This window comes from Sciurus vulgaris (genome assembly GCF_902686455.1).
Source record: "Sciurus vulgaris genome assembly, chromosome: 14".
In the NCBI taxonomy this organism is placed as follows: domain Eukaryota; kingdom Metazoa; phylum Chordata; class Mammalia; order Rodentia; family Sciuridae; genus Sciurus; species Sciurus vulgaris.
Window position 1 is genome coordinate 61071550 of NC_136475.1, and position 17155 is coordinate 61088704.

A 17155-nucleotide genomic window follows, 5' to 3' on the forward strand; every position below is an offset into this window, starting at 1 on the left:
GACAAATAAATGCATTTGGGGCTAGAAAAATGGCCTCAATGCTAAGACTAGCATATTGGTATTATGCTGCTGCTTCCAATCATGTTTAAGAAGTAACAGGACAGGCAGAGTTTGAGAACTCCACCTACTGGTCTATCTTTAACAAGAAACCCATTTCTCACTTGGGAAACTTTGCTTTAGGGATTCTTTGCTTTAGAATCTCTAAGATTTTGCAGGACATCTCCAAATTATTGGTTGAATTATTCTTTGAAGCTCATTGGAACCAATGACTTCTTGTTTAGGAATCAGAGCTTTTCATAGTGAGAAAAGAGGATAGGGAGGAGCTAAAATGGAAATTTATGAAATTGGACTCAGTTTCAGTTTATGCTTCCCCTAATCTGAAACACTCTTCCACCATTCTGATTATATTTGTGAGGGTTCTCCAGAGAAATAACAATATGATAGACAGATAGATGAGAGGGGATTTATTAAGAGAACTGGCTCATATAATTATGGAGGCTAAATGTACCATAGGCCACCTGAAAGCTGGAGTACCAGGGAAGCTGTAAATATGGCTCAGTTCAAGTTCAAAATCAGGGGAGGTGATGATTTAACTCTTAGTCCAAGGCCAAATATCTAAGAAACTGGTGGGCCACAAGCACAAGTCTTACCATACAAAGATCAAAGAATCTGGAGTTCTAGTATCCCAGGGCAGATAAAATGCATGCTCCAGTTCCAGAACAGAGAGAATTCAACTTTCCTCTCCCTTTTGCTCTATTCAGGCCTTTAGTAAGTGGATGGTGCCTGCCCACATTGGGTGAGGGAGGATCTTCTTTATTTAGTCCACTGAGTTCAAATGCCATTCTCTTCTAGAAACGCCTCATAGGCTTATCCAGAAATAATGCTTTGCCAGCCACCAGGCCATCTCTTAATTCAGTCAAGTTGACACCTAAAATGAACTATCATATTAAGTGATTGTCTCTAAGGGGAAAAAGTTTGAATTATCAGAAGTATAGTAGGTTTTAAAAATGGGAACTTAACTGGAGTAGGAACTCTAGATTACTTTTCTAGAATAAGGAAGGATTTTTTTTTGTTTTGTTTTTTACTCCAGGCACATTTTTGGATTCAGGGACTGGTCTACTGTTGATAATTTTCGAGCATTTGTCAAGCATTATTAGACACTATGTAGGTGAAGGGAGAGGCTGGGGGTGGGTTGGGGATACAAAATGCCCAAGACTTAGTTCCTAGATCTAAGTATCTTATGATTTAGTGGGTGAAACAGTTGCATCTATGTTAAGACTTTTTGCTTCTGTAGAATTTCAATTCATTTGAAGTCAGTACAGAGAATGGCCTTGTTATGTTTCAGGTGGTTAGATTGTATTTTATTTATTGTATTTAGAGATTCAACTGTTTCTGAATGTCTCAAGGATTCAAAGTACTGCAGGGGCCACCATAGTTGAGAAAGAAAAGATCTTCGCTTCAAATTGATGGTACATGGATATCTTTGAAAGTACTGGCTTTGGAGTAAAGCATATCACTAGTTCTGAATTCCACATCTGCAATTTAGTAGTTGGTGTGACTTTATATGAATTATTTAACGTCTCTATAACTCGTTTTTCTCATTTATAGAAAGGGGATTGTAGCAACAGCTTCTTTAACTGACATGTGAGTTAATTACACAAATAAATGTAAAAGCATTAAGTTAGTGTCTGACACAAGGTAGGTAATCAATAAGGGTACATTACCACTACTGTTATTATTATGTTCTCCCTGAGGAGACAAAATGCATAGAGAGAATTTGAAAACATAGACAATAGCATACAAATGATAATAAACTAGTAAGTATCATGGTAAGAGCTATATGTTTTGAAGAAACAAAATAAACAAACCCTGAGCACATCCAAAGCATGTTTTAATTGCTCCCTGATTGCATAATTTCAGGTGAATGTCCAGATTATTCCAGGCCATGTGTCTAAATCCATGAATTTCTTGGAATTCAGCACTTGAGATCCAAAGGTAAACAATAATTTGAGCAAGGTCCTAGACAGAAAAGGCAGTTTTAGTGGCGGGGACTGGTTTATACTTAACTGATTACAAATATCCTGTGACAGTTCGTAGCGGGAGTGGCTCTCTTGCAAAATTCCAAGGGAAATGTTCTCTGGACAGTTTTACTTGTCTTTGGATTAAACCACCACCTACATATTTTAATTTTAGAGGACTCTGCCCTAAGTTTTATTTTACCAGATGTTTGATGTCTAAATCTTACCAGAGTTTTCACTTTAGCTTAGCAATCTTTTCTTTCCCAGGTAAAAGGCAAATATCCCTGATGTTAGTCAAGGTCCAACATAAACTGGTTAATCCCTACTTTCTTCCTGACTATGTAGTGTGGCTACTACCTGCTTAACTCAACCCTGGAGTCTAGACTGTATTGCTTGGGTCTTTGTCTCTTGTGGATATATCTATTTTCTAGTCTTGTTTGTAAACTCTCCAGGGGCAGGAACTATGTAAAAAAAACTGTAGAGCTGGCCACAGTGGTACATACCTGCAATCCCAGCTACTTGGGAGGCTGAGGCAGGAGGATCCCAAATTTGAGGTCAGTCTCAAAATAAAAAGGTCTGAGAATGTAACTCAGGGGTAGTGCACTTGCCTAGTATGTGCAAGGTCCTGGGTTGAATCTCCAGTACTGTGAGAAAGAGAAGAGAAGAGAAGAGAAGAGAAGAGAAGAGAAGAGAAGAGAGAAGAGAAAGAAGAGAGAGGCTTTGTAGTATATTGATTCACCTTGATTCCTAATACCCCTACCTTAAATTTGTCTAGTACAATGCAACATCAAAAGGAAATAAATAGTAAATAATTGTGGTTGATTTTTATGATGTGGTTTCTTTTCCCATAATCCTGGACTGTAATGTGTTCCCTAGTATTCTTTCAGGACTATAAATTGTAAAATAAATTATGATTGTAGCAGACATTTACAGACTTTCTGAAACCAACTGCAAAAGGCAACATAAGAATGGAAATTAAGAAAGAAAAAAGTCCCTAAGCAAACTTAGAAACTGATCTTTAGCAGCCAATGATTGAGATAGAAGATTGATTTACCAAGTTTAAATGAGCCCTGCTTTTCAGTATGAGATTCCTAAGAAAACTTGGAATGTAACCACCATTTGACCCAGCTGTCCCACTCCTCGGTTTATATCCAAAGGACTGAAAAATCAGCTTACTACAGTAACACAGCCACATCAATGTTAATAGCAGCTCAATTCACAATAGCTAAACTATGGACCAACCTAGATGCCCTTCAACAGATGTATGGGTAAAGAAAACGTGGTGCAAATACACAGTGGAATCTTACTCAGCCTTAAAGAAGAATGACATTATGGCATTTGCAGGTAGATTGGATGTGAGTTGGAGAATATCATGCTAAGTTAAATAAGTCAAATCCCAAAAAACCAAACTTGAATGTTTTCTCTGATAAGCAAATGCTGATCCATAGTGTGGGGGTGGTAGGGAAGAATGAAGAAAACTTTGGATTGGGCAGAGGGGAGTGAGGGGAGAGGTAGGGTGGTGGGGATGGGAAGGATACAGAATGTCTCAGACATTCTTATCCTGTACACGTGTATGATTACACTACAGGTGTGACTTAGCACACCAGTAAACAGCAGGAGGAATGAGAAGTTATGCTCCACTTGTGTACAATGTGGCAAAAATGCATTCTACTGTCATATATAGCCAATTAGAACAAATTTTAAAAAATCATTAAAAAGAGCCCTGCTTTTATTCCCATCACAAAATTATCCAGTAAAATGTATGCTCAATTTGGATGAATTAATAGCCACGGCCCACTCATGGGTCATTTCAGTACTTTTGTTTGTTAGGCTCTTCCATATTCAGAGTCCTTGGAAATGAATGAGTAGCAGTGGAAAGCTGCTCTTTAGAATCTTCTAAACGAATCCATGGGGTTTTGATCAGCTAAGCTCTTATCTAGACTAACAGCAGGCTTATTGTAAAATCTACTTTACAATTTAATTAGTTTCTGTGGGCTTAGTTTAGAACACCTGGTAAAAAACACGAAACTAAAGACAAGTCATTTTTCATTTCTACTGAACGCTGATTTTAAGACGTGTACAACAGTAAACAGAAAAAATTGATGGGAAGCAATTTTTCTTCTTGTGGTTCTGTGGAGTCAATCCAGGACCTCATGCATGCTCAGTAAGTAATCTACTGCTAAGCGGCATCCTTCCTGGCTAAATTGCCCAGGTTGGCCTCCAATTTGAGACACTCCTGCCTCAACTTCCCTGGTACCTGGTGTTAAGGGTGGGAAGCAATCCGTTAGTGAAAAAAAAAAAAGGGGGGGGGGGCGTCCAGGGCGTGGAAGCAGGGTTAAGATATTTATACCTGATTGAATTAAAAAGTAGAACGCTACTTTGTGTGTTGTGTGCAGAGAAAATTGTAAATGCTGAATCTGGAAGAAGACCCACCTAGGATATTGGGTACCAGGAATTAAGTCATAGCACTTTTCAGATAATCTGAAAATTAAGTGGGGCAGGGTTTTTCTATTCTTGCCCAAGAAGTACAGGTAACTGGATCTGCCTTTTGCCTAAAGTAAAATATTAATTGAATATTTACTCTTAGTTTTGCCCAGTATCTGAACAGGTAAGGGATCAGTGGGAGTTGAAGGCAGTGGAAACAGGGTCCAACAACCTAAGGCAGGCTGAGTGCAGTGGCGTGGGAGGCCGAGGCAGGAGGATCTCAAGTTCATTTCCAGCCTCAGCAACTTTGTGGGCCCTAAGCAACTTTATGTGAGGTTCTGTCTCTAAATAAAACATAAAAAGGGTTGGGGCTGGGGCTCTGTGGTGAAGTGCCTCTGGGTTCCATCCCTGGTACCAAGGGGGCGCGGGGGGGGGGCAGGTTTGCAGAAATCTACTAGGAAATTCCTGAGAGAAGCAGGTTTTTTCCAATCGGTCTACTTGGCAGTGTACCAAGCTACCCCGAATGACCAAACTAAGTTAGTTTAAGAGGCCACGGTTTAAGTCTTCCATTAAGGTAGAGTTTCCCCCATAGACTGAAGAAGGACTTTAGTTAGAGGCGACAAGATTTGGGTCTATCTAAAAGACTAGTCGAAAAACCATATTTCCAGGGCCTTAGAAAACAAAGACGAGAAATTAACGGCGTTTTAAATGAAAACTAAAGCTAAGTTGTTTTCTCATTTTTTTTCACATAAATGAATAATGCAATGAAAAGAACCGTCCTTGATTGTATTTTAAAAATGACAGATGAAAATAAAAACGGGTCAAAAGAAAAGAGCAAGCAAAAGGGGCAGGGCCCCGCATTCGCAGCACCCAGAACCCCACCCCCGCTGCACCAGGGGACACGCAGCTTAGCTGACTCGCAGCCTTGGAGCAAGGATCGCCCCCTACGCTCCCAGAGGATCCTTGCTCCGGCCCCGCCTCCATCCAGCTTGGCTCCGCCCCCGTTCCGTCAGCACCGCAACTTGGCTCAGCTTACCTCTTTCTGGGAAAAAGCGAGGCGGGACTTCCGGGTATTTGAAAAACTTCCGGCCGGGAACCGGAAGGACACAGTAACACGCACAGAATCCCGGGTCTTCCGACACGCCGGGCGGGAAGGTGAGCTGTGCGTCCGCCTCGGCGGCAGTTCTGCGGGCACCCACGAGCCGGTGTCCGGGCTCTGGCAAGTTTGAGGCCACTTAAAAAGTTCTGAGCGCCCATTTGGGAAGTAACACTCCCCCCATTTTTGAAAGTGAGAAGTAGAAGTGCCATTACATTTTACTATCAGCGGACTGTATCTCACAACTTACACCCGGAGAATGCCTCCTAGCTGCTGCGTGTCACCTGGCGTGTCTCCTAATTGCAGCAGGTCTTAGTTCAGAGGGGCAAAGAGGAGAAAACCTGGGAAAGCTTAGATTGTTTTAAACCTCGAAGGAGCGAAGATGAGGGAGGAAGCACCCTTTCACTCTCAGATCGGGGCCCTGTCTGAATCAGCTGCATCTTCAGCAGTGTGCTGGGCATCTCGGAGGCGCTTGAGTAACTTGAGGAAAGATGAATAGGGACCTGTGGGCAACTTTCCTCGAGCCTTCCACATTGCAGCATGTCATTAATGTAATTGGTGTGAAATGGGAAACAAGACTAGTCTTGCTATTTGGGGCTCTGGTTTCTAGTCCTTTGCCATATGTCTTCTTTTCGAGTAACCCATTTTACCTTCTCGAGCGTCAGGCTTCTCATTGATAAAAAAATATGGCAATACGGCAGGGCTGTCTGATCTCAGAGGCTCTTTCTAACTCGAATTTTGTTTTTATAACTTGGGTGTCTGTGTTAACATTCGAAGCACTTTTGTTTTCCTCTGGGAAACTTCTTTAGCTGCCTTTTAAGAAATTATCCTCTTCAATCTCCTTGAATTTTAGTGTTCCCCCCCCATTTCAATATGTTTTTGTAGGACTTTTTGCCCCTTGCTTCCACTTTTCACTTGCCCTAATTTAGTACTTCCTTAGTAACATCAAAGTGACCTACAGATTATTGATTTGGAATGTACTCATGTGCCCACAGAAATAAGATAACTTGGAAGAGGGAAAATCCTAGATCGCTGAAGAATAGGAATGTTCTTAATGTGCCTTTTCAAGACTGCAGTGAGTGCCATGTATTGCATTGCCTAATAAGGATAGAAAATAAATTCATATTTCTCTATAGAGGCCATATTTGTATATATTCTTATATTTAATGAATAGTTATAGAGCAACCAGCAAATGCTAGGCTCAGTATCATATGAAAGTGAATAAGACATGTTTCCTTCCTTCCTGTTGTTCACTACATTGAGGGGGATTCCAATAATAAAACAAATAATAATTTTAGGTTGTTATATATTGCTATCTAAAAGAAATAAATAGGATTTTAAAAAAATATAGTGTAACTGAGAAGCTCATATTAGGCCTAAGGGATGAGAGGAGCTAGACATTTGATGAGCAGGAAGAGTACTCCAGATGGAGTGACCCTGACTTGGGAAAGAATCATGCTTGTTACAGGGAATGGTAGAATGTGACTAGAGTTTAAGAGCTACAAGTGGTAAGTATGATTAGGAAGGTAAGCAGGGGTCAGACCTGTAGGGCATTGTAGAAAACCTTGGTAAAAAGTATGGTTTGATTCTGAGTGAAGGATGAGATGGGAAGTCATTAAGTGTTTTTTTTTTTTTAATAATGTTAATTGTATTTTTTTACACCTTTATGTTTTGTTTTTTTGTTTTTATGTGGTGCTGAGGATTGAACCCAGTGCCTTACACATGCTAGGCAAGTGTTCTACTACCACTTAGCTACACCCCTATCCCCTCATTAAGTGTTTTTAAGCATTTTCTAAATCATGTCTTAGGATGATATGTGAAGAATGGGTTGTAGGGGCAAGGACATGAAAGCAGGGAGGGCATTTAGGGGATATTGCCATAGTTCAGGTAAAAGATAGGACATTAGTTTGAATGTATCCCCCCAAAGTTCATGTGTTGAAAATTTAATTTGTAATTCATATATTTAGAATTTGGAGGTAGGGTCTTTGGGAGGTGTTTTTAGTTAGATGAGATTATGAGGGTGGTGCTCTCATGATGGGATCAGTGGCATTATAAAAGAGGGAAAACTCTCTTTCCCTAGTGTGTGATGACTTCAGCCATGGTGACTCAGGAAGAAGGTCTGCTTCCCAACCACTAGTCTGTGGCATTCTGTAATAACAACAGGAAACAGACTCAAGGACCAAATATACACTGGAGATTGTAGAGATTTAAGATATATTTTGGAGGAAAAATTTATGTGACTTACTAATAGACTGGATATAAGATATGGAAGAAAAAAAGTTTCACAGTGTTTTGACTTAGCAAAGGATGAATATGTTTATTATCTTGATTGTGGTGATGTGTGTACATATGTCAAAACTTATCATATTTGAGAACTTTAAATGTGTTCAGTGTACTGAATGTCATTTGCACCTCAACGAAGCTGTTAAAAAATATTCCAAGCTTCTGGCTTAGCAAACAGATGAATGCTGGTGCCATTTACTGAGATGGGAAAGACTGGAGTAGAATGGGTTTTAGGGCAGGGAATGGTTATCAAGCTTTCCATTCTGGATGTGTTAAATTTTAAGTAACTGTGAGGCATCTAAGTAGTTTCAGAGACAGAAATTTTATTATGTAAATGGAAATCTTAAAGGCGAGTTTTGGGATGGAGCAATTAGGATTGTTAGGAAGGTGATATGGTTACAGTCATGTGCTGAATAACAGTGATGTTGGTGATAGAAGCCAACGATGGATGCATACATGCCTGATGATGTTGTAGCTGTAGTTTGTGTAAGTACACCAATCACACAATAACAAAATTGCCTAATGGTGCATTTCTCAGAATGTGTCTCTAGTTAAGTAACACTTGACTGAATTGAAGACATGGAGATGGCTGGGCATGCCTATAACTTGGGAGGCTGCTGAGGCAGGAGGATTGCAAGTTCAAAATTAGCTTCAACAACTTTTTGAGATGGTGGCTCAAAAAAAAAAAAAAAAAAGAGAGAAAAAGAACTGGGAATATAGCTCAGTGGTAAAGCACCCCTGGGTTCAATCTCCAGTACCAAAAAAAAAAAAACGAAGAAAAAACTCAAAACATGGAAATGTTTTTTTTATTTTATTTTTTTGGGTGCTGGGGATCGAACCCAGGGCCTTGTGCTTACAAGGCAAGCACTCTACCAACTGAGCTCTCTCCCCAGCCCTCAAACATGGAATGGATGCCGTAAGTTTTATGATATGAAGTAAAAGGACAATAGGAGTGTGGAGGTGGAAAAACAGATCTTTAAGGACATTTGGTCTTTAAACTGGCACAGTCACACCCCTGGAGTATAATTGGCATGGAATATTTTTAAATAATAATTTCTAGGCCTCCGCTTCTCTACATATAAAATTCTTTCTAAAAATGGAACTGCTTGTCATTGGCCCGTGTGTTCCACAGATTCTCCTTTTTTACTCCGTTCTTACACTCATAGTTTTTTCTACTTGTGAAAAGAATGCTTGCTTTTTACCACCTTTCTATGTTCATTTACTCTAGAGTGTCTAATAAGGGATAGTTGGAAATACTTGTTTCAGGAAGTCTTTAAGACAAGTTGTTAGGGGCTGGAGATATACGTCAGTTAGTAAAGTGCTTGCCTCACGTGCATAGGCCCTGGGTTCAATACCCAGCACCACAAAAAAAAAAAAAAAAAAGAAGAAGAAGAAGAAAGATGAATAGTTTATCAGATATAAGCCTGCCACTGATTTGTCTTGCCCTGTTTTTTTTTTTTTTGGGGGGGGGGGGGGAACTGGATATTGAATTCAGGAGTGCTTTACCACAGCTACATCCCCCAGTCCTTTTTATTTTTTATTTTGAAACAGGATTTCAGTAAGTTGCTGAGGGTCTTGATAAATTTCCACAGCTGGTCATGAATTTGCAATCCTGCTTCAGCCTCTTGCCTCTGTTGTGGATTCAGGGCATCATGTACCACCATGCCTCGCTTGTTTTTTCCCTATTTTAAATGCATTTCTGTTAAGGTTCAAATGTGGAGATAGATTTGGTATATGGTAGTCTGTCACGGAGTGGGAGGAGGTTTCAAATTAAGATATAATAGCTCCCCTTCCTTAGAAAATACACGTCAAGACCCCAAGTGGAAACCTGATATCTCAATAGTACTGAACCTGGATATATGCCATGTGTTTTTTATATGCTACTTATGATAGTTTAATTTTTAAGTAAAGCATAGTAAGAGATTAATTATAAATAGAACAATTACAATATATTGTAATAAAATTGCCAGCCATTGCTATTTGTGCTTTGAGGCTATTAAATAAAATTAGGGTTCCAAGAACACAAGCTATTGTGATCTTATGATAGCTATCTAATAACCAAGAGGACTGCTAAGTGAATAATGGGTGTGTGAGGTAGTGTATATGATATGGATATGCTGAACAAGGGAAGAGTCATGTCCTTAACAGAGAAAATGGAGATTTCATCCATTACTTGGAAAAGTGTGCAGTAAAACCTAAGGATTGTTTATTCTGGAATTTTCTGTTTAATATTTTTGAATAGCAATTGATTGAGGTAACAAACTGTAGAAAGCAAACCCTGGTTAAGAAGGAAACTACTGTATGTTGTAGACTGAGTGATAGGAATGAATGTAAGGTGATCCGGGTGGGTTGTTTGATGGGGAGGCAAAGAACCTTCAGATTTTTTCTTTGGGTGTGGTCAGGTTCACCAGAAGAAAAGCCTTCCCATTGTTTAGTCCTAGAGGATAAGGATCTGACTGGTGACATTTTGGGATCTTAATGGAACAAGAGTACTGGGGAATTCTCCATTTAGTATTCAGTCTGTATGGTTCACATGCAACACGTTGCCATTTGTCCTCTAGTTCTAGAGATTCTATTTTCTCTTCTTTGGAGAATAAACTAGACCTTTTCCCAGGGCAGTTGTCTACTGGCATGTTGGGTAGGGGACCTAAGAGATACGCCTTTGTGTCAGGTAGCTTATACTTAACTGCCCTCATCCTTGGTCTCAAAGGTATCAGCAGTTGCTTCTGGAATTTTGAGTCATGCCTAGGAAAACCTGTGTTTCCTTACACCTACTCAAGATTACTAATAGTTGTCTTTGTATTTTGTAGCACTTTAATAGTTTTATTTTTTGTGTTTTTAAATAATTAGTCCATTGCAAAATATATTTTTGGTTCATGATGGAACAAAACACTTGGAGGGTGGAAATTAAACACTTGTTTTTCTTAGAGGAATACCTGATTGTCAATACCTTTCCTGACTGATCTGTTTGGGCCCTGTCCTGATTTGAATTGCCACCCCTGTCAAACAGTCATTTTCCTCTGTTTGTTTTATTTTTATTCTGGTAATTGCACATAACCAAAAAATCAGAGTTACCTGTTACCTTATGGCCAATATTTAGAATCTACTCATATTGAGGAAGGATACCTGCATAACCATATCTAAAAAATTGTGAAAGCAAAGATGGGAGGTTTTCCATCTGCTTCCTACAGACTATTTTGCCTTTCTGGTTTCCTCTGAGCTGCTGTTCTGTCCAGGAGTTCTGCACTTAATGGACAGAGCTGAGCTATTTTTGCTGGGGGAACATGTTCCCATTTGTGACAACTCTCCTTTCTATGAGATATTATTTCCTCTTCTAAGTGGATGTTAGAACGGCAGAGGCACTATAATATATGACTGGTTTAGGACCTTATTTTTGAAGGTTCTAACATATCAGAGTCTAATGTACTTTTTTATGGTTTGACACACAGTCTTTAGGAAATAAGTCTTGCAGCCTCAGTAAATTTATTTACTTCCTATATTATGTGATGCCTCTTACTATTTGATTTTTTTCTAGAGCTGAGGCTTTGAATCATAGTGGCATAGTGATTAATCATTTTATTAAGTATGAACTATTATTATAGAAGAATGCTTATCTTGTTTTAGGAATAACCTGACTGCTTATTCAGTTAATCAGTACCATTTGACTGCCTGCCATCTTTGTAGTGGCACCTCTACTGTATCCTGTAAGAAGATACAGAAGAGAGAAAATATTTCTTGTCTTTGAGAGGTAGTTTAACCTAAGATTTTATAATTTGATGACTGATAGTATCACTAATAATATTTGTAGAATACTCACCTTCTGGGAACTTATTTTTCAAAAGGTAGCCAGCATTCATGAAGCATTTGAAACCTTTGGAAGGGTGTTTGTTGCTCTTTTAATTGAGGCTACTTAGCAGGGGAAACCAGCATTTGGCTTGTGAATAAGGTTCATGTTTTTTTCCTTTGGCATTTTCTAGCAGCAGAGCTGTTGGAGTGTTATTTTCAAATGGCACATCATTTTTGTAACTGAATGACTGTGATCAGACTATTCAAGTCATGCTGATTTCATGTTCATTTCTTCCAGATGTCGTCATTGCCAAGAAGAGCAAAAATACAGGTTCAGACTGCAGTATCCAAGACGAGTTCTCATACTCTCAGAGTTGTAAGCTTCTTGGTTTAATATGGTAGTAGGGGAATGAGGCGTATTTTAAGGAGTAATGCATTTGTCTCTTACACACTTAAGTCATTTTGGTGGAAGAAAGCTGTGTGTTTTTCATTCATTCTTACAATATTTATTGAAGCTGTGTTCTAGATTCTGTCTAATGTTGGCGATGAAGTGTTAAATGAGGGAAAAAGTAACCATCTAAATATATAACTTATTTATACTAGAATATAAGCTCCATGAGTACAGGAGTATTTTATATTATGTTAGAGCAGAGTTTTCTCAACCTCTGCACTATTGACATTGTGTGCAGAATAATTCTTTGTTGTGGGGCCTGTCTTTTGCCTTGTAGGATGTTTAACTGCATCCCTGGCCCACTAGATGTCAATAGCACCCCTCCCACCATTTGTGACAATCAAAAATGTCTTTAGATAGTGGCCGTGTGTTTGTGTGTGTGTGTGTAAGTGTAAATTATCCCCAGTTGAGAATCTTTGCTGTAGAGCATCATATTAAGTACTCTTAAGATATTTGTTAAAGAAATGAGTGATTAATGTTAAGTCATAATAGGTACTGTTAAAAAAAAAAAAGCAGAGCAAGGAATAGAGAGCACAGTGATAGTAGTGGAAGGGCATTTTAGATAGGGAGTTCTTTGGCGGATGTGTGGGAATCTAATAAAGTGTGGGAGTTTGGTTTAAATGTGTTCCTCAAAGGTCCATACATAAATATATAAAGGCTTTGTCTCTAGGGTGGTGGTGGTTTTGAAAGTTGGTGGAACCTTTTAAGAGGTGAGTCCCTGTGAGAGATCCTTAGTTCATTGGAGATATGCCTTCAAAGGGGATTGTGGGGCTCTGTTCTGTCTCTCTTTGTTCTTGCATTGAGATGTGAACACTCTCTGACATGTGCTCTTTCCATTGCCATCTGTTGCCCTAACCAGAGGCTCAAACAAATGGGGCTGCCTTATCTTGTACTTGAACCTCCAAAACTGAGTTAAATAAAAAAAATTCTCTTTATTTAAGTTAGTTGTGTGAGGTACTTTATTGTAGTAATGCAAAACTGACTAACATAGGAGAGAAACTCTATGGAAAGTTCTCAAGGGTTAGCATTCCAAATACAGCAGCAAATCATTTCTGAGATAGAGATGATTTTGATGTGTTCAGGGAACAGCAAGGAGACCACTGTGGCCAGTTCAGAGTCATCAGGTAGAGAGTAATAGAAACTGAGATTGGAATGGGTAGTGTGTAAGGGGCTAGGTCGGGGTCTAGGATTTTATTTGATGGGAGTTGGGAAGCCTCTGGAGGTTTGTGAATAGGGATGTGACCTGATCTGATTTACATTTGTAAAATATCATTCCGAGTTTCTTGGTGGAGAACAGACTGTCGGGGGCAAGAATAGAAGTGGGGGATAAGTTAAGAAGATCATTGTAGAAGCCTAGAAATGAAAATGGTAGGAAATGGTCTAATTGGGATATATTTTCAAGATAAAGGAGATAGGACCTGGTGATGAATTAATTACATTTGGAGTATGAAGGAAAGACAGACATTTTGGGAACAATGGAAGAGGAATAGATGTAAGTGTGATGAAATGAGACTTGTATTTGGGATTTGGTAAGTTTGAAATGATGGTTAGGCTTCCTCTGAAAGTGGATAGGCAAGTCTGAACTCAGGAGAAGGTTGTGCTGGAGATATGAAATTGAAGTTACTGTACCGACCTCAATGACAAGATGACAAGATACCTGAGCTAGCAAGAGAGCATAGAGAGGAGGATAGAGGGGTGAGGACTCATCTTCCTTAGGAGATTCCAACATTTAGAGGGCAAGGAGATGGGGGGTAAAAGGAACTAAGGGGAAACTTTAAGCAGGAAGGAGAAACACTAGAGGAGTAGGACTCTCTGAAGGCTTGTGGAAGGACATGCTCTAGGGGTGAGTGCCAGACGCTGCTGAGAACGCACATGTTATGGGGAATGAGAGTTGACTCAGCTGCCTCAGAAACTGCTTCAAGTGTTAACAAAATGGGACCAGCGCTTGTGCTTTCTTCCTAATAAAATCCCTTTACTTTTGGTAGTATTACTATGTGAAGTGGGGTTAGTCAGCACTCCTGCTCAGCAGGTTTAATAAGACTAAGGTGGAAGGGTGTCATCTTGCTCAGTTGGATAACAGGAAGAAACCCTGGTTTTCTAATTCCTTGGTCTTCTAATTCTAGTCCTTTTAATCCACTGCTGTTATTATCTAATGATTTTATGTGTTTTATGCTAGTTTTGGGCATAGAGGTCTACCTCTGCAGAGAACTCAACTTTGAGGGTATCAGTGGATCATCCTATCATAATTGTGCTTCCCTGGAACATAATTTAACTAAGAAGTCATTCAGTTAGGCTTTTGGTGCCAAAGTGGAATTTAACTAATCAAAAACCCAGACATTTCTGTCACTAGTCTCACTGAAGGAAATGGTTATCTTTAATCACCCAAAGTGATCTCTTATATTAGGTTAGAAATAGAATGAACCCAGGTTTGCAGGAGCATGATGTTCCCTCAACAGAATTCACTGGCTGCTTTTTTTCTGCTTATGTTGTGAGTTTAATGTTAGTTGTCAAAAAAGTATGGTAGCTGCACCTGATCCAGTGTAGTCAGGGATACAATCTTTCTGTGAAAGGAAAAGACAGGTTAATAAAAACAACTGGGCAGGTCTTGGTGTTGGTGTTTTTTATATAATTTAGAGTGTTTCCTAGAGTCATTTTCTCTTTTCATTGAATGATAGCTTAATATAATTTAAATGAATTTGATCAGCACTTCGGAACTTAAGTGCTCTTCACCTGTTAATTGAAAAGTTAACTTGACTATGTGTGACATGACCTAGTAAATTGCTTAAGGTAATAAATGATTTTCCACGCCATGAAGGGTGTGTGTGTACATGTTTGTCAGTTAGGTGAGAGGAAAGTGGTGAGACCAATGATTTATAGTGTATGATATGCTATAGGGAGGGTCTTTTTATATGCTGATCACTCTTCTTTTAATTCTTAGCAATAACTTTTCACAGCTTATGCTCATATTATTCCATTTATCATAAATACCTCTGACTTTATCAATTTTTTAAGAAGCGTGTGTTTGTTTTTTACCTTTGACATTTGGTTTTGATTTTCTGGAAATTCTTCTGTCAATTTACTTCTAGATCATCTGCCTCTGAAGAAGATGACAAGGAAGACAGTGTCTGGGAGCCCCAAAAGAAAGTCTCCAGAAGCCGCAAGCAGCCAGCTCCCAAGGATTCCAAACCAAAAAGGGTACCTCGAATCAAGAACACTCCACAGATCAGTGATGGCGCAGGGATCGTGGATGTTAGGAGGAGCCGGTAGGTGCTGTAGCCAGATAGGGGGAAAACTGAAGTGTTTTCCTGATTGGGAATGTTACTTTCTTCTTACACAGAGTAGGATAAGTGCAAATGACAAAAACTGCAGGGCAGTAGTGTCCCTTCTCGCGAGTCTTAATAGTATCTTTATATATATTATAAAATAAATATACACACATACTATAATATTTTTGTGGTGCTGGAAATCAGGGCCTTGTACATTCTAGGCAAGCACTCTGCTTCTATCCTGTACTCCTAACCTTCTCTTAACATTTATCATCAGAACCATTATGTTTCTTCTTCTGCTTTTTTTTTTTTCTTCTCCTAATAATAATGGCAACATTAGCAAGTAGTAAGTGCTTACTGTTAGTCAAGCAGTATGTTGAACATTGCACTCTTATGATTTTTTTTTTTTTTTGGTACCAGGAATTTTACCTAGGGTCACTTACCTCTGAACCACATTCCCAGCACTCCCCCCCACCTTTTTAAAATATTTTTTAGATGTTGATAGACCTTTATTTTATTCATTTATTTATATGTGGTGCTGAGAATTGAACCCAGGGCCCCATGCATGCTAGGCAAGTGCTCCACCACTGAGCCATGACCCCATCCCTCCAAGCCCCTTTTAAAAAAATATTTTATTTAGAGACAGAGCCTCACTAAGTTGCTGAGGCTGGCTTTGAACTTGTGATCCTCCTGCCTCAGCGTTGTGAGCCTCTGGGATTATAGGTATGCACCAAGGTGCCTGCCTCACTCTTATGATCTTAATCTTAGCAACAACTGTTAAGGCAGGTGCTGTATTTCCAGATTTTATAGCTAAGAAAGCTGAGGCAAGTGATATTGAGTGACTTGCTCACAGTACATGGTATGTGATGGCAACTGGCTTTCTAAGTCAGTACTTTAGGAACTGATCTACTTCTTATGAGTGTTTTTACATTAGCCATGCTCAAGAGTGATGTATATAACCAGTGTGCTGGTTTAATAATTAACACTTTGAAATAATCATCACAAGTACTTAAAATTCTTATGGCTAGCACTTTTTCTGCTTGGAGGGCTGATCTAAGTAGGGTCTTAATAAGAATCAGAAATCTGCTTGATGAGCATGGACTCAGAGTAGGATAAATGACCATTTATTTGGGTTTATTGAAGCTCCCTGTGGTCTAGACACTGTGTTTGTCGTAGTGACAATTGAATGTTTTAATTGCATGGAGCTAAGGTAGTCTGAAGTATCCATCTCACAGTAGGATTCTCCTATCATTGGGACCAAAATATTCCATCTATTTGCTGAGCTTTCTTCTGTTTTGTACATGACAGAAGTTGCTAATCATATTTGCTTTTTCCTTTTCCTGTTCCCTCTGTGGCTGATAATTCCCTTTATAACTGACACATTGTTTCTTTAAATATAGCAATTCATTTAATTGGGTTTTTATTAATTCTTATTGGTTTAGCATCATATTATCTTCATATCTCTTTTCTGATCCATCGTGTTCGAGTAAAACATTTAATACTCAGGGCTAGATAGTATACAGCATTTATAAAATCACGTGAGGTTGGTGGTAGGTGGGCATTGGTATTGGGGTGCTCTTATTATAGTTTCCGGTGTTTTTATTTCTTTATTTTTGTGGTACTAGGAATTGAACCCTGGGCCTTATGCGTGTTGGGCAAATGCTCTATCACTGTGCAATATCCCCAACTCCCCAGGGTTTTTAATAGTCAATAACTCTGGAAAAGTATTTGATAGGAGAGTTAATCTTGTAAGGCTTTTTTCCCACTCAACATAGTTCCCTTGAGAGTCTGAATTTTGGCTTAAACTTAGTTTGGGCATTGTTGATTTTGT

At 39.1% G+C, this 17155-nt stretch overlaps 1 protein-coding gene across 1 annotated transcript in view; it reads left to right on the forward strand.

Moving 5' to 3' along the window:
* SRBD1 (S1 RNA binding domain 1) overlaps positions 1-17155 on the forward strand; it is a 312646-nt gene that overhangs the window by 52976 nt on the left and 242515 nt on the right. The window contains 2 exon segments of the mRNA XM_079111646.1: positions 15145-15308; positions 15311-15321. Of these exon segments, the coding sequence (XP_078967772.1) occupies positions 15145-15308; positions 15311-15321 (175 nt within the window).